The sequence below is a fragment of the Gadus macrocephalus genome, chromosome 15, assembly GCF_031168955.1.
Source record: "Gadus macrocephalus chromosome 15, ASM3116895v1".
NCBI classification, from domain to species: domain Eukaryota; kingdom Metazoa; phylum Chordata; class Actinopteri; order Gadiformes; family Gadidae; genus Gadus; species Gadus macrocephalus.
Window position 1 is genome coordinate 8,287,923 of NC_082396.1, and position 22,640 is coordinate 8,310,562.

A 22,640-nucleotide genomic window follows, 5' to 3' on the forward strand; every position below is an offset into this window, starting at 1 on the left:
TCGCTGCAGAGAATACATTGGGAGATGTTGGAGGCGGTCCCAGTAGTTAAGGTCACTGGTTCCCTGCATCTTAGCAGCGAAGGATCTCTGGACTGCTTCGATTTGTGTGATGTCGAGCTGAGGTGACCAGAGCGGACAGCAGTATTCGAGATGCGAGCGGACAAAGGATTTGTAGAGGAGCATCATCGTGTCAACATCCCTGGTGATAAAGGTCTGCAGGATCCAGCCTGCCAGGCTGTTGGCCTTGGCTGCTTTCATGGCAATATGAGTTCGCTAAGTGAGGTCGTTGTCGATGTCGACCCCCAAGTCATTGACGGGGTCAGAACCCTGAAGCAGTTGGCCTGATGGTAGGGTATATGGCTGCTTCAGATCATAGATTTTACCATGTTGGAGGAGCTGGAACTTTTCCTGATTTAGTTCCATGTTGTTGGTATCGGCCCACTTGACAACTGACAGGAGATCCTCTTGGAGTAAAAGTCTGTTGATATGGGAGGATATATCTTTGTGGTCCTCTGCAAACACTTTGATTTTACTGTGTTTAACAACACCAAAGTAATCATTGATGTAGATGAGGAACAGTATGGGTCCAAGTACCGTACCATGAGGAACTCCGCTGACGACGTTGATGATAGATGACATGACTCCATCAACTGTAACATATTGTTTCCTTCAGTCAGGAAGCTGACTTACAGTATTTCTTAAATGTTGTTGTGTGTACGGCGCACCCAGTTGTATGCCTATGTGTCTTAAATGTGCTACACTTTGACCACATACATTTCCCAACTCTGGGATAATAAAGTATACTTTGACTTTTATTTGTGCAGGTTTTTGTGCGTGCCTGCGCATTTGTGTGCGTGACTGTACGTCTTCACTATCTCCAAAAAAATAACAGGAGGAGTTTGAAACTAAACCACCCAAAAAATGTCCCCTTCCTCCCCTCTCCCTGTTTTCCATTGAGAAGTGTTGTTCACACACCTGTGATTGACAGGCAAGATGGACTTACCAAACTAATCAGGGAAAAGATGCCCTGATTGGTCAGAAATAAGCCAGGTGCGGGCTAAAATCTGAATTGGCTCAAGTGCAGCCGAATAATAGCTGTTAAATCTTATCTACAGCTCTGTTAAGGACACCGGGGGAGCCATTGACCAAAACAGGAATGGCACCTTGAGCTAAAATAAAATAATGAGCATGGGTGAATGAAATCAGGGTTCTGAGAACAGTCTCAGGTGCAGAGCGAGGAGAGAGAGAGATCGAGAGAGAGGGAGAGGATAGAAAGTAGCAGCGAGAGACAGACCAGAACAAAGGCGTATTAGGCAACAAGAGAGGAGTGGAAGGGAGATTTAGGGTCGTCTAAATGTCGATTGTGGAGGCTGTGAAGAGGCAAGCACGTTGGGGGAAGTAATAGAAAAATGGGCTGAAAACAACCAAAATGAAATGGATCTCTGAAGAGCCCAAGAGGAAGAGTGCGTTTCATAAAGGCCAGTTCACAGGGGAGAGAGGAGGCAGCGTGGAGGGAACAGGATCGGTAGATTGGCGCTAAAGTCATTAAATAAAGATTTGCCATTTCTGATGCCTGCATCCCAACAACAATATAAAAGGCAAACATTCACACACACACACACACACACACACACACAAACACACACGCACACACACACACACACACACACACACACACGCATGTATACATAAATACACACACATACACACGCATACCCTTGCTTATTCCGTACACAGAGAAGCATGATATTTGTCATCGTTTCGCTGCTCCTTTGTAAACTGTATTTTGAAAAGCAAACGAAAGTTCTCTCCTACCTTAAGACACAAAACACTGACGTGTTTACATGAGGGCATTCCTCAAACAAACCAAAACAGTTTAAATAACACACACACACACACACACATACATATAGACACATACACTAAGTTTGTAGACGGGTATAAATAGTCCACCTGCTAGGTTGAGCCAAAAAGGTACTGGGTTCGATTTTTTAATGTCCACAGCATGACAAGGTGCCTTAGCCCCGGTGATGAACATGGCTCTGAATTCACTGGAAGTACCTTTGGATAAACTATAAGTGCTAGTACCTGTGACAGTACGAGTAGTGACAGTTGTTCATTCACCATCTAACGCTTTAACTATAAGTTATGCTTTAACGATTGTGAGTTTCTGTACAGCTTGTCCAGATTGTGTTTTACAACGCAATGACAATCTACAATCTCACCATATCTTCTCATGAGTGGCGGTGAAGAGCAGCAGAATGTGTTTCATAGGGCCCCGGTGGCTCACCTGGTAGAGCGCGTACCATTAAGGCTACGTCCTGATCACAGCGACCCGGGTTCGAATCCTATTTCCTACCCGTGGTCCTTGGCTGAATGTCCTCCCCTCCATCTCCTATACCTTCCTAACTATCTCACTCTATAATAAAGCATGAAAATCATAAAAAAATATATAGATGTATGCGTTTCCGACTCACCGCTGGTGGTGATGGTGAGGCGGGGGGTGATGTCCCCCTCGAGGGGGGTCCTGAAGAGTTGGCCCGTCGCCGCGCCGGCCCGGCAGGAGAGCAGCAGCAGCAGGAGCCAGGGCAACGGCCACGCGCACGTGGAGGACGGAGCCCGCATGATCGACGTGGACCGTCCAATGTGTCTCATGCTCTCTCTCGCTCAGAGGTGATGCTGTCCTGCACTGGTATTCACTACAGCATATTTGCAAACGCACTCACACACACACACACACACACACACAGATGGAATCAACCACTCTTTATGATGCGTGAAAACACATAGACCTCAAGAGACACACACACACACACACACACACACACACACACACACACACACACACACACGCTGGTATTGTTGCCTTTGAGGAATGGAAGGGCTTAGATACGGGGGTTGAAGACTTGATTTTGGTGATGTCTGCGGAAAGGGCACACACAAACACACACACAGGAGATAAGAGCGTTAGACATATCTGTGATGGACAATGCATGCATATTGCACACAAGGTTAAACAAATACAATCATTCAGTTCAATGTGTAATATATCAAAAAGATAGCAGAAGTATTTGTCCAACAAGGGGGGGGTTAAGATAAACTCTACAGGGGGTTGGGAAGTCTCCCATCTATTCGAGGGCCCAGAGATCAAGAGCCAGAGATGAGCCAACGTCAAAGTATTTCCTCACCAGGATGATGAAAGAGACAGAAAGAGACCTGAACTGTAGGTTGTGAATTAAATATGGGCAGCGCACCTACTTCACAGAGATAGGAGTCAGGCTCTCTCAGGAAGCAAAACACTTTTTAATCGCACCCCAACGGCTACGACCTTCTCTAATGAAGCAACAGCACAACGGCCCTGAACAAACACATCTTTAGTGAAATGAGGAGAGTTGAGCTTTGTGTGGATGAATACCACAAGCAAACAATTCAGATGAATATACACAATATCAAAAGTGAAAGTGATGTAGGCAAAGGGTATCGCTGATGTGGTTCCCAAGGTTTGACTCCCAGTGGAAAAGTACTGGGTTCAATCCCCGATCTACGCAGTGGACCTGTTGGGTCTCCTACTGCAAGATGCATATTGCTCCTACATGATCTACAAGTCCAATGTGTCATGAGAAAAATGACAGAATTATATAAACATAGTGTGACATTGGTTGGAATTTGATAACCCGCAGCAAAATAAAAGTAGCACTGCCAGAAAATGGTGACTCCTCTGCAGTGAATATTATACAATAGTATATAACGCATATATGAATATATCAATGTGAAAAATATTCCAGCCAAGAGAGAGAGAGAGAGAGAGAGAGAGAGAGAGAGAGAGAGAGAGAGAGAGAGAGAGAGAGAGAGAGAGAGAGAGAGAGAGAGAGAGAGAGAGAGAGAGAGAGAGAGAGACAAGGACAGAGATAAATATGTCGATATAGATATATATAGAGAGAAAGAGCAAGTGAGAAAGAAAAAGAGATTAAGAGCGATAGTGTTGTGGCGGTCACCATCCCATGCACACACACGCACACACACACAACAATACTTTGGAGTGAGACAGAAACATTTCTTACAACCTTGTCTCCAGTGAAATGGTACCATCCCTCTCATTTCTCTTTCTTGCTCCATTAAAGTCTCTTTTTTATGTTCTTTGTCTCATTGTTGCCTACCATCACCACACACGCACAAGCTCCAGATGTGTTCAGTACTCAGTAGCTAATTGAATAGCCATTATGAAGACGGATATGTAGACGCCTTTCACTTGGCCTGAAGGAAATCCAGTGATCCTTCTTTATACAGGCACACACCCTCAGCCACACATATACATACGCACACACAAACGCACAAAAACTAAGACAAACAGGCACATACACACACACACACACATGTGCGCAAGAGGATCGAAACAATTAGTGTAAGGGCGAGTGACTCTTTACAGCAAAACACAGCTGTCCCATCGGATGCTCGGCACCATGGCAACCAGTAGCCTCCGGAGTAAAAGACTACTTCCAGGACCCTCAGACATGGCAGTAAGACAGAGAGAGAGAGAGAGAGAGAGAGAGAGAGAGAGAGAGAGAGAGAGAGAGAGAGAGAGAGACACAGAGACTGAGAGCGAGAGAGAGAGACAGAGACCAAGAGACAGAGAGACTGAGAGCGAGAAAGAGAGACCGACCGAGAGAGAGAGAGAAAGAGAAAGAGAAAGAGAGAGAGAGAGAGAGAGAGAGAGAGAAAGAGAAAGAGAGGGAAGAAGAGAGAGCAAGATTAGGAGAAAGAGAAAGAGAGAGAGATATAGATAGATTTATAGATAGAGTGTGTGAGAGAGAACATTAAGACAAAGAGAAAGAAGATTGTGATAGATAAATAGATTTTTAGAGAGAGAGAGAAAGCAGGATTAAGAGACAGAGGATGAAAAAGAGAGAGAGCAAGCAAGATTAATACTAAGAGAGATGGAAAGACAGAGAGAGTCAGAGACCGAGAGTAAAAGAGAGCGAGAGAGCAAGATTAAGTGAAAAAGGAGAAAGAGAGAAATATAGAGGAGGGAGATATATAGATAGAAAGAGAGAGAGTGAGAGAAAAGGAGAGAGAGAGCCAAAGACAGATGCAGACATACAGAAAGACGGGGAGAGAGAGCAAGAGCAAGAGCGAGAGCGAGCGAGATAGAGTTAGCGAGAAAGCGGGTAAAGCGAGAGGGATTCTGAAATGAGAAAAAAATCAACGGCTGCCATGGATACAGGGCTTCCAAAAGAATCCCCCCACGTTTCCCCACATCGTTACGGGGCACCTGCGGTTACGCCTCGTTCTGTTATTCTCTCTCTTCTGTCACATGGTGACACTCACGCAAGTGGATAACGAGGGGTTCTTCCAAGAGCGCATCCATCTCCTGAGTCACTTCCCCTTGCCACTGCAGCGTGCTGACAACGTTCTCCACAACGAAAGAGGAGCGGACGGCTCTAGTGGCGGTAAGATGTGTTTGACTGTCAGACGAACGCTTAATAACCCCCCCCCCCCACCACCAGGTCCCCCCCTCCAGCCCTTGATTGACGGGTATCTGTTCACAATTGCCTGTGGGTAACTTTGGTTGAAAGCTAAAAGGCAACAGGGCTTAATAGTAATAGCAAAGACAATGGGAGATGGGTAATGAAGTTGAACCCCAGTGTAACTCCATTGTCCAGGCAGTGCAGCCTTCTAAAGAAGTCGTCATCTCTCGATAAGTCCAGTGGACTCAATGGGTGTGACAGGTGCCATCGCTGGGCCCGACACGAAGCAAAAGAGCCCCTCCCCTCACCCAGCGAGGAGAGGGGAGGCCTGCAAGGGGGGAGATAAGGTGCATCGCTTTCTTAAGTGATGAATTCATCGCCATGGATCGCTCCGCAATGACTCTAGACAAGCTGTCAGGGTGAAGCCCACCACAATCAGTCAGCCAAGACACCTCGGTGGTCCTCCAGTCTGGCCAGGGACCTAACCAACCATCCTACACTAACTGTTGATGAGAAAGCTAGGACTAGTCACGAGAGAGAGAGAGAGAGAGAGAGAGAGAGAGAGAGAGAGAGAGAGAGAGAGAGAGAGAGAAGCAATGTAAAAGGGGGAAAGAGTGACGTGAGAATGAGCAAATGATGAATAAATGAACACACCATGATGGGTCCCGTTGCAGTGGGGTCGGGGTTGTGTGTAGGACTGCAACACCGGGCTTCAGCGGCTCATCGTATAGCTCATAACCTCCAGAAGAACAGAGACCTCCTCAAGCACCAACAAGAGCATCAGCATCAGCAGCAGCAGCAGCAGCAGCAGAGAGGGGAATTAAAACGACAGGAAAAGCGCTGATAATGTTCTGACCTCAGCCCGCTTTAATCTGCCAGCTCACAAATCTCCTGGCATTCCTCCCCAGAATGGGATTTCTTCATTCAGCTATTGATAACGATTCTAGGAACTTGGACTGCAGGGCGAGAGAATGGAGATCCACCATGACAGCACCATGATCCTCTCAGAAGCCAGTCAACTAGTCTCTCTCGCTGTCTTCTTGGGGTTAATTAGCGTGTTCCTCCTACACAAGTCAACGTAAAGGCCTGTCTTATCCTGTTCCGGATCAAACCTTCTAATCCTTCTGTGTGAATATACATCCTCCTCACTACTCCTTATGATATACCATGTGTGTGTGTGTGTGTGTGTGTGTGTGTGTGTGTGTGTGTGTGTGTGTGTGTGTGTGTGTGTGTGTGTGTGTGTGTGTGTGTGTGTGTGTGTGTGTGTGTGCGTGTGTGTGTGTGCTTGTGAAGTGTATGTGTTTGTGCGAGTGCATGTGTATGGATACGTGTACATGTGTGCATGCATCCATGTGCGTGCGGATGTGTGCGTGTGAGTGTGTTTGAATGTGTGTGTGTGTATGGGTGTGTGTTTGTCAGTCAGTCATGGATCTATGACAATCGAAGCCATTGATATGTGCATCAATAGAGCGATTTGCTGCTATTGTGAAACCCTTCCTGATAAACAAAAAGTAAACAACTTTGGGACACCAGTGTTCCTCTTCGAATAGCAATACGCCCTTTATTATGTTGTCACTGCATTTACTGAAAACAAGGACACGTCTGTAACACTGGACTCTCTCTTTCAAAAACTCATAATAGAATAACTTTGGTTGTTAAGCATAATGCAAAGGTAATATTCATGGTATATATGTTATATTCATGGTAAAAAGAAAAAATCCTACTTTTTTGGAAAATGTATAAATAAAAATATGTGTAATCACATGTCTGAAGTATGTCAATCAAATAACTTGTGGCCTCTTATGAGACAAGCACTCAACCCAAAAGCCACGACGAGCAACCCTGATGGGGACCGGGAGAACCAATCGTCGCGTCAAACACCTTCGTAGTAGGACAGTATTACGCGTTGATGGATGACTTGGTGGCTTTGGTGCTTCAGTATGAGTCATTTTGCTACATATCATGCGTCGCACCGTCCAATGTATGCTCAGCTGCTTAATCCTCATCGCTGGCACGTCATAAACTAACACCACGGGATATGATTAGTAGGCAAATATGATCCACGTCAGAACACAAGCGCATATCGAAAGCACCAGCAGCTACAAGTATTGTCAGTATTTTAACACTTTTCGTACAATTTCCGATCATGATAAGTGAGACCAAATAACGTACAGCGATATGCCATTATATTCTCTATCATTTGGGATATCGCCTATTATATATAGGTTGTACAATAAATAGGATGTATAAGACACGGACTCTTCGTATAGGCTACGACGTGCAAGATCGGCAGTGGTGGTCTGGTCCCTCTCTGTCATATGCCGGGGACTCGATCCATGTTCATCCGGATGCGCTATACTTTCCTATAGCGCATCAGGTAGGCCTATATTGCTACATTAAAAATATAACTTATTAATAAAACACCATGTAGAGCTTGACTTACCTATATCGGGTGTGGATTCCTTTATAGAAGATCGGGAATAGCCAACCAGTTGCGAAAGTCACTGAGGGTAGTAAAAAAAAGTGGACTTTTCACCCTGTAACTGAGACGCCGGACTCTTGAATATGATCGCTGTAGTTTCGTCTTTTTGTCACAGGTGGCACGCCCTCTTCACTTATTGGAGACGAGACTGTCACAATGGCACGGGTCGTTCATTTGTTTCATTGATAGCACTGGGAAACAAAAAAAACTGCTCTTCTCTCTCTCCCTCTCTCGCTCGCTCGCTTGTAGTGTCCGCGACGCAATATTGAGCGATAACCTACGCAGAGTGTTGGTGTGAGAAAGGTAACGCAACCTGCCCGGTAAAGCGGGAAGGCGGCGTTCCACTGCCACCTGCTGGACAGAAAGTGCATCTACATATTCTAATTAGGCTTTATTGTCCTTATGAAGGAACACATTAATCAAGACTAGTTACATAAGACTACAAAAACAAAAGATACTTAACATATAAAAAATAACTTTGTTTGATGTTTTGACCTACATAGGTCAGTTATAGGACCTAACACTCAGAACCACTTAAATAATAAATGGTGATAACTGCTGGTCCTTCAGAAGAATGGACCAGCGGTTGTATTCATTTATTATTTATAGAGCAAGCAGACAGTTGTTCATTCTTTTGCTGCAGTTCAAATCACTTTTATCTATGTTGCATCGCTTTGTGTAAGGTAGGCCCGGGCTACTCTAACTGCACGGCGCAGTTTTAAAATTATTTTACTTATTAAAGTGTCTGGCTCCCCAGGGTAAGAAGAAAGTGAATCGTCTAAATGTTTAATAACAGCCCATTTGGTGTTATTGACGGTTTCAGCCCAGCCGCAGAATCTTCTCTCAGCCATTATAATGGTTAGGGGGCACACAGACGTTGTGCTTGGCTTTAATTCCTCTCATCGTGCACAAGACTCACGTTATGGTAATGTTGAATTCCTCTTCAAGACTGTAACAGTAATGCAGTAACTGTAATGTAACTCCTGTTATAATCTTTGACTGCAGTCTGTAGCCTATATGAAAAAGATTGAGAGAGTAGCATGGTCTTACTTGATTTGGTTCAAATATACATTCAAATGGACCAGTGTGTCCTAGTACAGAGTAGACGATTGAGCAGATATTAAAATTGAATAAATCGGAGGCTTATTATAAATTATTTGAGCGTTTGAAAATAGGCCTTTCAATGATCAGTTTTAACAATAGCTAAATATATACTTTATCTTTGGCAGCATCCTTAAAAACCTTTTAGAGAGTTGATGTTTTTGCTAGCAATGAGAACACGTGTAGCCGACACTTCTTAGTACAAAGTATTTTATTGTAAATATCTGAAAATCCTACATGTGTGGTTACAATATAGTCTTGACAAGAAGAAAAAAAAAGACAATAGTAAAAGGTAACAAAAATAAATACATCTGCTTTGACAGTGATATGCTTTTGGTGGGCTTTCAGTAACGTAAGCGGTGACTTCAATAGAGGATTCATCAAAATCTCTTCAAATATGCTTGGACTTGTCAGCCCGAATGAAGTGGGTGATATTACTGTTTTGACAAAAAAAAATGTGGTTCTTGTTACTTTTTCTACATCTGTGACCAGCTGGGATAAAAAAAACGCAAAACATAAAATTAGTTCATACATTTCCATTTTAGTTGCCAATGGATGTATTTCCACAAAGCTGTCTGTACAAGTGTTGCATTCTGTAGCATTAGCTTAATGTTTGCCGTGACAACAATTAAAAGAAAGGAAAAACAATGTGTCCTCTGGTATCTCAACCGTATCGCCAAGTCTGTGCAAAGGAAGATGCGTCAGTTTGGTTTCCAGGCGTCATACACCAGGGAAGTGAGTGGAGTGAGTGAAAGAAGCAATGTTGTTATAAAACAAGGAAAAGCCATGTTTATGCAACAACAGCGCTGCCATTATTCCTAGAAAACGTATCAATGACTGCATTTTAGTTCTTCTTCCATTACAAGGGATAAGACATACATTTTTAGACATACAACACGCCCATGAAATCATGGTTACTCAACAGAGTTGGAGTCAAAGCCCCAAGAGGATTGTCATGGTAACCGAAATATATCCTTATAAAGAATACAATGAGCGGGAGTTCCATCATCACCGTGTAGTTAAGACGGGGCGGAGGGGGAGTTATCAAAAGCATAGCTCAAAGCGTTACAAATACTGCTTGTTCAATTTACACACCAACAGTTGAATCACAGTCACTTTTCTGTCTATACTGTCCCAGATGCTATAAATGTGATCATGACAAGATTAGGAAAAAAATAAATCAAAAACATAAAAATATAAAACTAATTATAATATAATATATATAATGCCATTCGTCTCGTCCCCTCAACACATTACACAGACTAGCCTGGAAAATATTGTGGAAAAAGTGTGGAAATCCTCTGTTGGAGGTGTAGGAAAGTGCCAGGGGAGCCCTGTCCTTGTAGAAAGATACGGGGCCCAGACGTAGTGTATACTAGTGTTCATAGTCTTTAGAAAATATCCTTCATTTCTTCTCGTTCCTCCATTCTTCATTTGCTTCTTGGCCCCATTTGTACGCCGGTGGTTCAAACAACCACGCCTGTGCATGTCTTTAGTACACGTGCCCACGCATGTGCATGGTTTTAGTGCACGTTTGTCTCTAGGACACATGGCAAGCTGTGCGCCGTTTAAAAGATACTTCTTCCAAATTTGACAGATGAATAATGTCCAGGTAGTTGTTGTTGTGTCTACGCGAGCGTTCTCTGCCGTTGTTTTATCCTGGGGTAGAGCTGCGGAGGACAGAAGAGGAAACACAGGTCAGACACAATTCATTCTCGCCCGTTTAGTCTGGGTGTGCGTAAGGAAAGTTAGTCTATTAGAGTAGAAATATTCACGCTGGGCGCCTTGATGGGTTAAATAAGAAAAAAACGGTATTCAAATATTCCTTCAAATACAGTGAGGAAGTTAGAGTTCTGAATTGAAACTCGTGATTAATTTCAAATGGTTTCCCTCCATGTCATCTCTGAGCCCTGTGCCACAGCTCCTCCGGGGGCGCTGTGTGTGTGCGTGTGTGTGGGGGGGGGGGGGGCTTCCTCACCCCCAGCAGGTTGCGGGGCACGTAGCCGGTGGCGTCGCCCATGCGCGCCCACCACCACTCCACCTCGTCCTCGTCCTCCCGCCGGACCACCGTCATGCTCTCGCTCTCCAAGATGGCCAGCTCGTCCTCGCTCTCGCCCGCGTAGTCCCACAGGCCGTACACCACGCCGCGGTTCATGATGCCCATCTTCTCCTGCACACCTGGGGGGGGGGGGGGGGGGGGGGTTCATCAAAACCCCTCACCTGAAACTCTCAAACCATTCCTTTTTTTGGTTTGGCCATATTCAATCACTGGTTATTGCAAATGCTTAACTAGTAACTTGCTGGTTAAGTTAGTAGCTTAAAAGGGATATAGGATACCACCAGGTGTGAGTGTGACTAGCCTTACAAGCCGTTTTGAAAATCTGGCCCATATGACATCACTAGTGGGCGTGTCCACCTAGATCTGTGCTGGATAGATGAGCAACGTTTACTTCAGTGGGTAGGCTGGTAGACTGATCTATCCTGCACAGATCTAGGAGGACACGCCCACTAGTGATGTCATATGGGGCAGATTTTCAAAACGGCTTGTGAGGCTAATCACACTCACACCTGGTGGTATACTATGTCCCCTTTAAGTAACTTACTGACAACATTGTGTCCTCCAAAAAACGACACTGCACAAAATTTATTTCCTTTCTCTTCAAATGGTACGTGTATAAAATGTATGCTTGCAAAACCCCGAACACACACACACACACACACACACACACACACACACACACACACACACACACACACACACACACACACACACACACACACACACACACACACACACACACACACACACACACACACACACACACACACACACACTCTTACCATAGAGGAACTGGGAGCACTGGGTGTAGCCCTCCTCCATCTCCTCACACTTGTCGGCGGCCGTCTGCATGTCGCTGTAGGTCATGGCGAACACCGCCGCGCCCGACTCCACCAGGAACTTACACACCTGCACGTTGTTACAGGACGCAGCGCAGTGGAGGGGCGTCCTGGGGGGGGAGACGGAGGGTGGGTTAGAGAGGGGAGATGGGGGGGAGAGGGCACGTGGGTGGACGGGGGAGGAGGGGGAGGTCGCGGAGAGAGCCGAGGAAAAAAAGAAAGAAAGAAGAATGAAGAATTGACAAAAGCACTGATAGGACTCAGAGGAGAGGGGGGGAGAAGGGAGGAGAAAGGCTTCTTTGTGCTGCCTGCTGGTACTATATACATTAGCGTTCACACACTGTACCATAGCTCTATTATCGCCGTGGTGATGAACAGTGGGTTGATTGAGTCAGGCAGCGTGATGGGGGGAGGTGGCTGGGTGGGGTGGTTGGGTTGGGGGGGGGAGGGAGTGGACGAGTGGACCTACCAGCCGTCGCTGTCGGCCGCGTTCACGTTGACCCCGAACTGCACCAGGAACTTGACGATCTCCGTGTGCCCGGCGCACACGGCGTTGTGCAGGGCGGTGATGCCCTCGTCGTTGGGCTGACTGGGGTCCTCCACCTGACGGGGAGGAGGGACGGAGAGAGCCGTGAGTCACGCAGGAAATGCCTCTGCCTCTTATTGTTCAGCCTGCTGGTATAAGCACTCATGCACAAAAATACAGAGATTCCCCGAGAGGGTATACAAACAAAAACAACATAGGAAGCACGGAATCAACACATGGGGTAGGAGGTTGGAAGGTGGCTACGGAGCCGAAAAGGTGGTTCTGCTCCTGAATGACATTAATCGGTATTCCCTTCAAGTCTCTTTGGAGAAGGCCTGCTAAATAAGAGAAAATCCTACTTTATTCAGCCCCCCCCCCCCCCCATGGTTATAAATGGGTGTCTCACCTCGTAGATGATCCGCTGCACCAGGTCGTACTCCCCCTCCAGGGAGGAGTCCAGCAGCAGGGCCAGGGGGTTGAACTTCACCCTCATGCTGTGGTCGATGCGCTCCGAGCCATCCTTGCGCAGATTGGTGCGCTTGCCCTGGAAGGGAACAAAAAACACACGAGGTGAGCAAAGGTTCCTCTCGCTTCCACCACTACGGTCCGGAGATGAGGAGTAGATATGATAGGTGTTCTCATTTCTGCGTGGATGTGGAGGGGCCATCTCTTGCAGAGGATCGGACTAATTTCGTCTTGAATTATACACACTGCTAGGCTTAATTGTCTTCTGAGCTCCACACTCACTCTGAGCTTTCCCTGTCTTTTGACAAAATCAACAGTTCCTACAGTTCTTACTACATCTCTAATCCAACCTAACACAGCCCACTATTTGCTTGACTAAAACACCAATGGTTATGCAAGATGATTAGTCAAGTGGGCAATAAAAAAAAGGTGCATTCTTTACTTTATTTTGGGCTGGAACATGTGGAGTGGTTTAAGTGTCAGGGCCCTTTGAGAAATAATTGGGTCAAAAACCTCTGCGACCTGCAACACTACACTGAAACCTCTTATATCCAACAGAGGATACAGAAACTGAGTTCAAGCTATGGATCCGATTATTTTAAGCTGAATAAAAAAAACTTTCCATGACCAACCCTTTCCCACTTAATAGATTACTATGAGGGGAAAGAATTTTGACAGGGATTAGTTTTGTTATATAACTTCAGAACAGACGACTATTGACCCAGCCGGTAATTCCTGGAAGCTGGGTTTGACAATAACCCAAGACCAACAAAAAAACAGACCAAGCACCTCAACAGTGCTACATGCTACGTCCTAATGAGCAAACACCTCAACAGCGCTACATGCTACGTCCTAATGAGCAAGCACCTCAACAGTGCTACATGCTAGGTACTCCTAACAAACAAAGACCTCAACAGCGCTACATGCTAGGTCCTCCTAACAAACAAACACCTCCACAGCGCTACATGCTACGTCCTAACGACCAAGCACCTCAACATGCTACGTCCTAACGACCAAGCACCTCAACAGCGCTACATGCTACGTCCTAACGACCCAGCAACTCAACAGCGCTACATGCTACGTCCTAACGACCATGCACCTCAACAGCGCTACATGCTACGTCCTAACGACTAAGCACCTCAACAGCGCTACATGCTACATCCTAACGACCAAGCACCTCAACAGCGCTACATGCTACGTCCTAACGACCCAGCACCTCCACAGCGCTACATGCTACGTCCTAACGACCCAGCAACTCAACAGCGCTACATGCTACGTCCTAGCCCTAGCGCTCTAGAAAGTACGTACCGGCGGCAGCTGAACCTGTCCGGTGACCTCCGGGGCCCTCATGTTGAAGGAGTCCTCCGCCAGCCCCTGCTCCTCCGCGCCGCTGGGGTAGGGGGGCGGCGGGTACGGGGGGAACTCCTCCGGGAAGCCCTCCGGCGGGGGGGGAGGAGGCGGGCTGGCGGCCGTCTGATCCTCCAGGAGCGCCGGCGGCGGCGGCGGGAACAGCGACTCGTCGATCCTCGGCGCCGGGTGGGCCGGGGGGGGCGGGGGGGTGAAGTCCTCCCGGGCGGGCGGTCTGGTGTGTTCCGCCGGGGGCGCGGGGCCGGGGCGGACGGAGGGGCTGGGCCCGCGATGCGCCGGAGTCCGTTCCTCGTCCTGGCGGGGGGCGCCCCGCTCCGGGTGGCTGTACGGGCCCTGCGACCCTCCGCCGCCGCCCTGGGGGGCCCTCTCGGGCTCCCCGCTGGGCGTGTTGATGATGGTCTCCAAGGCGGCTAGCGTGGCCTTCTGGTAGAGCAGCTTCTGGATGTTGGGCCCCGCGGGGCCCTCGGGCTCCGTGATGGAGCTCCTCTTCTTCAGGGGCCGCGGGGCGTTGTACAGCTTCTTGCGCAGGGCCTCCAGGTCGCCGTCGCTCTGGTGGCGGTAGGGGTTGGAGATGAACGGCAGCAGCTTGGTGGGGCTCAGGGGCCGCGGCGTGCGCTCCGTCTCGGGCGGCGCCCCCTCGCTGGGGCCCGGGGGGCCCTGGAAGGCCGGGCCGGCTCCGTTGTGGTCCACCTCGTGGTCGAACGAGCGTTGGTCCATGTACGGGTTCTCTGGGTACTGGGGACCCGCAATCACTGGTTTGCCGTACACTGCGCACACGCACACACACACACACACACACACACACACACACAAATCATGTTATTAATGGTACACACACCATTAGGTTTAGCGCTCTTATGGTGAAGCACAATGACGTGGTAACATCCATTCAGCTCAATAAACACAATATGAATTGGCTTCACATCAGAGCACTAAATGAACACTTATCGATTGGCCGTCAAAAATGTACATCCAATGTAAATTGTCTACATACTTTCACTATGTTGATGCAAAGGTTGTTAAGCAGTTCAAAGTTAATCAGATGAAATGAAGATAAACAAAACCAGACAAACAGGCCAGCGCATTACAACACAACCAGAGGCATTTTGTGCATTACCTACACAAATTATGCAACACACGTTCCCATGAATCTAATTCACTGTAAGAAATGGTTCTATGAATAGAACCGGGCGCCGTTGACAAAACAATATGCCCTCATATCATTTCCATATTTGCTTCCGGCAAGCAGCATGAATGGGGGGCCCATCTCGGTGTGTGTGTGTGTGTGTGTGTGTGTGTGTGTGTGTGTGTGTGTGTGTGTGTGTGTGTGTGTGTGTGTGTGTGTGTGTGTGTGTGTGTGTGTGTGTGTGTGTGTGTGTGTGTGTGTGTGTGTGTGTGTGTGTGTGTGTCTGCCCGTGCTTGTGTGTAGGGAAGGGGCCAGCTGGCCTGGCCACCCTGTCGCTGCTCCTCTGCCCAGTGGCGCGTGGGTAATTGTTTTCCCGTGTACGCGTAGATTCAACAGGGCGATGTAATGCAACGTTCCTCTTCGGAGGGAAAGATCAGAACGGCATATGCAAATGAGCAGAGTGCATCTCCGTGATGTTAGCCCACCCCACCCCTCATACTGAAACAGGGGGGGGGGTCATTAAAATCATTAATATTACATATCTGTGAAACGTCTGAAAAGGGGGTTTATTTGATGTTTAGCAGCCTGCATCGTATACCTTGTAGACGCTATAGATGACATGGTGATGCATCTATTGAAAAAGCTTTTTCCGCAGTCCGTGTCTTTAGCGACATGTTTGAAGATGTATCCAACAGGATAAATAACAATTAATTTAAAAGAGGATATCCCATTTCCAAACGATTTTTTTCACCATCATGGAAAATGTATACATGATAGTAATTTGAATCATTTACATTTCATTAATTGTGGATCGGAACGGTTTGGTGACGGTTCGACCTCCTGAGCGCTACCACTAACCCCCGGAGGACACAGAGAACCAGGACGGGGCTCACCGCTGACGAAGCCGTTGCCCCGGGACTGCGCCCTGGTGAGGGCCCCCTGCACGCTGGGCTGGAAGGGCTTGGCCGAGCCGGGCTGCTGGGTGTACATGGAGTAGATGGAGCTGGCGGCCAGGGTCTGGGGCTTGGAGTTGGGCAGCTCGGGGGTGAAGGGCCTCACGGTGGCGGCCGGCGGCGCGTCCTGCTTGGAGGGCAGCGGCAGCGTCTGACTCTGGTTGGCGGGGAGGGGGAGCCGTCCCGGGGCAGGGGCCTGGGGCTGCTGCTGCTGCTGGCCGGACGAGGGGGGCTTGGCCTTGGGGAAGGTGCCCGTGTTGAGGCCCGGCTTGCAGTACGGGGCTCCGTTCGGGCCCTTGGGTTTGGTGGGCACGGGCGGGGGCACCTTGACCGGGTGTTTGGCGGCCTGGGGGAGGGGGGAAGCACCAGACGGACAGGGAGAGCTGTGATGCTGGGACTCGTACACTTTTGGATGACGGGGACAGATTTAAGATCATATACGAGATTATTGGTTTATTAGCGGAGAAGGGGGAAGTTCTGTGGTCAGCTGGACTTCCTAGGGTCCAAAGATATCGCAGAAGTCACCAACTACAGTTTTCTAAAACGAAATAAATGAAGACAATAACTTTCAATGAAATGAAGATCACATTAAGACAGCAGTAGTTCCTCTCACCTGGGCGTCTCGGACCAGGTCGTCACTACTCTGGTTCTTGCGCAGGCCGGTTGAGGGCTGTTCCGTGGCCTCGAACATTGAGAAGGGACGCACCTTCCTGTCCCTCTTCTGCTCTGGATCATCTGGGACACAAACACACACATGAGCCATCAAGGTCACATTTATAAACCATGAAGTGAAAGTGTGCATGTGCGTGTGTGTGTGTGTGCGTGTGTTACCTGGCTCTGCGATGGGTGATGCGTGAGAGGGCATCCGTGGCAGCGTGGCGGACTGCCCGTGACCGTTGGTGTTTGACTCGGGCCCCGAAGGGCCCCATTCTGCCAGCTTGGCAGACTGCGGGCCTAGGGGTACAGAGAGGGAACGACATAAGCGCATTTAAAAAAGGACTGGATCAGGGAAATCAGGTCACACAACGGCAAGTAAAACCCGACATGGGACCTAGATCAGTCTTCATCGGGACACTTCCATGGCATCACACAGGATCAGATAGACAGAGACTGTATTTAAGGCCCGTCTATTTGTTTTGCTGTCATAGCCATTCATTGTTCTGAACAGCTGTCGGGAGCTCTCTAAATATGCTCTCAGTCTTCTGACTCACACGCACACGACAAAATAATAAGGAAATCAAAGTGGAAACAAGACGGTGTGGGACAGTCGGACTCCCCCAGAGCGTCCATTTGTTTCCGATGACCCAATTAGAAACACACAGACGTGCGTTGAGAACCGAGCGGAACAAACTGGAAACAATCCACAGCACAGCAAGTGCAAATCAAACAGAAGAACAGGATACAATAGTCGATAAAGGGTCTAAACCCGCATCCTATCTTTCGAATGGTGTTCGAATGGCGCAAAGAAAACAACAAAGAAAAACTATTTTAAAAGAGTCACACGCACGCAAAACAAGAAATAATCCACACGAAGAAGACGACGCGTCACACAGTTCAGCAGTACCTTTTCTCTTGGCGCGGAGTTCTTTCAGAGGCTTAAGCAAGAACATGGCTTCTAGATGGGACAACCACGCAAATAAGAGACAAGAAACAACAGTAAAAAGATAAATACGAGTCCAACGGCCGAGTCCCCTCACTCTTCTCTAGGGACATGTTGCAGGCCGGATCGAGGCATAACGCAGCTTGGGTGTGGTGGCGGGTGTATCTCTCTCCCCCCCCCCCCCTCCCACCCCCCTTAAGGATCCACACGTGGAGCCCAGCGCCTCGGGTCCTGATGCTCGATCCAGTGGCCCCCGCCCCCTAGGACAGGTGCTGGGGATGGGAATGAACCGGTGGCGAGACTCCGCCTGCCCACACTGCCTTCCCCCGCACCACAACCCCGCCCACACCACACCAAGTCCTCAACCAATCCTCGGTCTTCATCCCTCCCACCCAAACTGCGTAACAGTTCACCCTGCAAAGGGAGATAGCATGCACCATCACAGCAGACCAAGAAACCCCCTCCCTTCTTCGGAAGGAAGAGAGGTTTGAGAGATACAAACAGAGATAGAGAGACTGCAAAGGAGATGGAAAGAGAGAGGAAGAGGACGAGAGAGAAAGAGGACAAGACAGAGTGGGGAGGTCCCATAGCCGTTGTTTTTCGTTAGGAATAACTGGTGTCATTCATTTTTAATAAAGCCGGTGCTCCGTTGGCACGGCACCCACCGGGAGGGGCGTGGGGGTACATTTTGGAAGAGGGCTGTGGGGGAAGTGCTCCGGCATCTCTGAATAAGAGATGTCCCTGCAGCCACACACCAATACACACCCCCATGTACAGGGGAGTCGTCCATGGTCTTTTGTTTATTTTAATTTTTCAACTTTGCTATAGCAATTAATTGTAGCCATAAAAATAGATACCAGGCCAGCCGAAAGAGAACACATTTTTTTCATTTTTCTTGACCTATCCTACAACACTTCTCAAATGTTCTTTGGTTCAACCAGCTACAAGTAATCTGCATTCCACCTCCACCTTGTGGCAGCATAGGGAAACAACAGGCCGAGAAAGAAATGCTACACATTTGTTTCCTAATCGAGGGGGCATCCTGAGAGTGAAAGAGAACAACAGACACACACTGCAAACCAGAGTGCACATGGAACAGATCAGAACAGTGATCACAGATGTTCCAGGGCCAGTATTCACTGCAACAGAGCAGCAGCCAAGACAGAAAGGGGACATAACCGACTACCTTCTGAACTCAGTGTAACATCACAACCACACGGCATCCCAGAATCCTCTGCTCCTAATGACGGACAGCACACTCCGGTCATATTCTTTTCAAGACTTTGTTCAAGACCAACAAAACAAACTGAATAGTCACTTACGATTCCAGGCAAAAAAAACATGGTTGCACCGGTCAAAAATATATTTAACGACCAGAGGGGGATACCCACATGGGGCCATTTAAAATTTACAAATTAAGAATACATTCATTTCAGTAATTAGTACACAGAGTACTACAGGGTGTAGCTCTTAATCGTACCAACTTCTGCTTTGTGTTACTCTACCAATATATATCTGCTCATTCAGCACTTATCGAATCCCTAACCCTCCCTGGAAGGAGGGGTCCCTCTTCTGTGCTCCTTCTTAAGCCGTCCATCTAAATCCAAGGGCTTACGGTTATATAGGGGGTGGCACATTATGTGGCGCTGTAAATCCCTTTGAGACCGTAAACTGAAATGAAGGGGCTATCCCTATAGACGGACCTGACTAGCACGTCCATTTTGACTTTGGCTTCAGTCACCCTGACCAGAAGTTACAGATGGGGTGTGTGTGTGTGTGTGTGTGTGTGTGTGTGTGTGTGTGTGTGTGTGTGTGTGTGTGTGTGTGTGTGTGTGTGTGTGTGTGTGTGTGTGTGTGTGTGTGTGTGTGTGTGTGTGTGTGTCACTAATTACCGGTGCCCGCCTTTCCCTGGGGGTCTGGGGCCGGCAGCGTGGCGGTGCCGTCCGGGTAGGCGGGCTTCACCAGGAGCTCGTGTCTGACGGGCCCCCGGGGGACCGTGGAGGACTGGATGTAGGGGCCCACCGCGGCCACACGGGACGGGCCCGACTGCTGCGCCCCGGGACCCTCGGAGGGCAGCTGGAGGGAGGGAGGGGGAGAGGAAGAGAGGACGATGGGGAGAGGGGGAGATAAGGAGAGGGGGGAGAGAGAGAGATAGAAAAGATCGGGAGAGGGGAAATAGAGAAGCAGCATGGGTTAGAAAGAGCCAGGCAACATGGAAAATAGAGGCTTTTCCATTTAAAGTAATACCTTTTTTTTTTTATTCAAGGAAAACCATTTCCTTGAATGCTAGGACACCAGATCAACCATTACACAGTGAACCCTTTTCAGGGAAGTCAGACGGAACCAAAAGTACATTCCAAATATTATTTCCTTCTTTTTTTGTACCTAGCAAAAAAATAATCCTAGACGTCAGGAATTTAATAACCACATTTTAAATTGCAAACCAAACAAGGGCCGTCGCTTGGCGCCTCTTTTTTAACGTACAATCCAAATATCGTGCAATCTTCATTTCCCTACAGAGTATTGAAAAGTGGCTTTGCTAAAACCTACACAGCCAGGAGCATTAAGAGGAGCTCACAGGCCCGTTATAAAAACAGGATGCACTTGATTTGCACTCTTCCCGCCAAGAGTAGGACGCCGAACGCGTCCCTCTGGTTTTGCAGAGTCATGCTGCAGATATTTAAAGTAGGAGAAGAACAAGAACAGGAGGAGCAGGAGAAAGAGCTGACTAAATTACCTGGGGGTGAGGGTCCTTTGATGCCCTCTCTTTAACGGGATAGCCATTCTTGAGAAAACAAAAACACAAAGCAGTTCAAGAACCCCAACAGTGCCATCATGTCTAGGTCTAATACGCTCCTCATCTCTCCGTCTGTCCCTCTGCTGTGGGGAAACTGTTGTGGGACTGAGACGATGATAGGGGAGGACACCATACTGACACCCATGAAGAGAGAACCTCTGTTGGGTTGGTGTGGTTGGACGAGGGGGGGTGTTGGTGGAGGAGGTGGGTGGAGGGGATGATGTCAGCCAGGCCGGGGCTGCCCGCGTGGGGCCGGGAGAAGCCAGGAGAAGGCGGGATGGAGTGTGTGGAGGGTGTCTTTGTGTGCTTGTGAAAAACAGCCACTCATTGTGATTCTGTGCAGGGTGTGGGTAAATCACCTCCCGACTGAGGGCCTATTCAGTGCTTCGTCACCATACACCAACATATTCATGCACAGTACACACATATTCATGCACACACATTTAATGTCAAACTTTATGTATGCCTTAAAAGAAAAATGATTGACACATTTCCCATTTCTGATTCATTCAACAAGATTTGGGAATTGTCATGTACTGTGAAAAAATAAATAAAAAAAGGTATTAAAAAAGATACTTCAAATTGTGCTGTTAGTCATGAGAAGGAAACAAGACGAAGAACCCGTTGTAATAAAATCTTTTTTTTATGCTTTTTTTTATCATGTTATGACGTAATGCATCTCATTCCCATTCAACTTGCCGAAGATGAGGTTAATCCCCTCTCGGGTTCAAAGAGAAGTTTGTTTACTTTGAATTAGCAGTCCCCGTGCAGCGCTGTGGCAGACCACCTTAATGGAGGCTGGGTGGAGGGGCAGTTCAGAGAGAGAACAGGCAGATCCGCCGTCTAACGGGGGCGACGATGGCTTGGTCGTGGCCTCTTTACTTGTTTTGAGCCGTCCTCCGCTTTTACTGTTTAGCAATGACACTTGAATTGAAATTGTTCCAAAGCGAGTGACAGTGATTTGTTTTTGTCCCATGAACGAGCAGGTTGGGTGTTCAAGGACACTGAACATTGGGCTGTGAACCAGGAACCTTTCGGCTGGGAGTCAATCACCCTTACCACTACTAAACTATCCCCGTCTGTCCTTCTGTGACAAGTTGAGCGTGTGAGGGGTAAGGCAGATCATTTCAGCAGTTTCCTGTTGGATTAACAACAGTGAGCCAAGCTGTGATAGGATCTCTCTCCCTCCCTCCCTCCTTCCCTCCCCATTATTTTCCACGCCTGATTTCTAACTGCTAAACTATTCGCTGTTCGCAGTTGAGGGGAAACAGGCATGAAAAAAAAAGATAAAACACCTCTGTCATATGGTCAAACAAATAAATAAAATCATTAGGCCTCCACCAGAATTGTTTTTCAAACAGAGTGAGGATGTAGAGAAATCAAAGATAAAAGGGGTGAGAGGAAAAACATAAAGAAAACAATGGATAGATGGGTTAGAAGGGAGTGTATCTCTGGTCGGTAAAGTCGTGAGGGGTCCCCCCGGTACAGAGAGGAGAGTGCTGTCGGGGTCTGAGGAGTCTCTTACGTGGGTAGAGGTCTGTTCTGAATGGCTGGGGTGCTGGGGCTTCCGGGGGTCAAACAAGACAAAGGGAGAGGGAGGGAGACAAACAGTATTTATTCTCTCTCTCGCCACTAGGGGGAGCTCTGATTGAGCCTGGTCCAGCAGGAGCATAGAACACCAGGGCAATGCGAGTATGTTTTAACGGCAAGGAGAAACTACCTGGGTAGACATCGAGGGAGTCTCAATGTGAATGGTGGATGTGGTGTGGTAGCAAGGTGTGTACGTCTCTGTGAGACAGGTTTGTGCGTTCTCTGTGAGACGGGTGTGTGTGTGTCATCTGAGATCACTGTGGTGTGAT

General features: G+C 48.0%; 2 protein-coding genes across 4 annotated transcripts in view; both read right to left on the reverse strand.

Annotated features, from left to right (window-relative positions):
- Positions 1 to 8,225, reverse strand: part of LOC132473548 (semaphorin-4G-like) — a 30,719-nt gene extending 22,494 nt beyond the window's left edge. The window contains exons 1-2 of the mRNA XM_060073737.1: positions 7,909 to 8,225; positions 2,478 to 2,922 (exon numbers count right to left, since the gene is read on the reverse strand). Of these exons, the coding sequence (XP_059929720.1) occupies positions 2,478 to 2,655 (178 nt within the window). The 5' untranslated portion in view covers positions 2,656 to 2,922; positions 7,909 to 8,225. The remainder of the gene's footprint in view (positions 1 to 2,477; positions 2,923 to 7,908) is intronic.
- A 1,016-nt stretch (positions 8,226 to 9,241) lies between these two features.
- tp53bp2a (tumor protein p53 binding protein, 2a) overlaps positions 9,242 to 22,640 on the reverse strand; it is a 32,541-nt gene continuing 19,142 nt past the window's right edge. For 2 of the 3 annotated variants that reach the window (XM_060073726.1, XM_060073727.1), the window contains exons 10-21: positions 22,307 to 22,345; positions 20,722 to 20,769; positions 19,877 to 20,060; positions 17,216 to 17,338; positions 16,998 to 17,119; positions 16,325 to 16,730; positions 14,246 to 15,072; positions 12,879 to 13,016; positions 12,416 to 12,549; positions 11,890 to 12,056; positions 11,027 to 11,226; positions 9,242 to 10,718 (exon numbers count right to left, since the gene is read on the reverse strand). In XM_060073726.1, coding sequence (XP_059929709.1) covers positions 10,677 to 10,718; positions 11,027 to 11,226; positions 11,890 to 12,056; positions 12,416 to 12,549; positions 12,879 to 13,016; positions 14,246 to 15,072; positions 16,325 to 16,730; positions 16,998 to 17,119; positions 17,216 to 17,338; positions 19,877 to 20,060; positions 20,722 to 20,769; positions 22,307 to 22,345 — 2,430 coding nt within the window. In that variant the 3' untranslated portion in view covers positions 9,242 to 10,676. The remainder of the gene's footprint in view (positions 10,719 to 11,026; positions 11,227 to 11,889; positions 12,057 to 12,415; positions 12,550 to 12,878; positions 13,017 to 14,245; positions 15,073 to 16,324; positions 16,731 to 16,997; positions 17,120 to 17,215; positions 17,339 to 19,876; positions 20,061 to 20,721; positions 20,770 to 22,306; positions 22,346 to 22,640) is intronic. The other variant, XM_060073728.1, reaches the window with a different exon arrangement.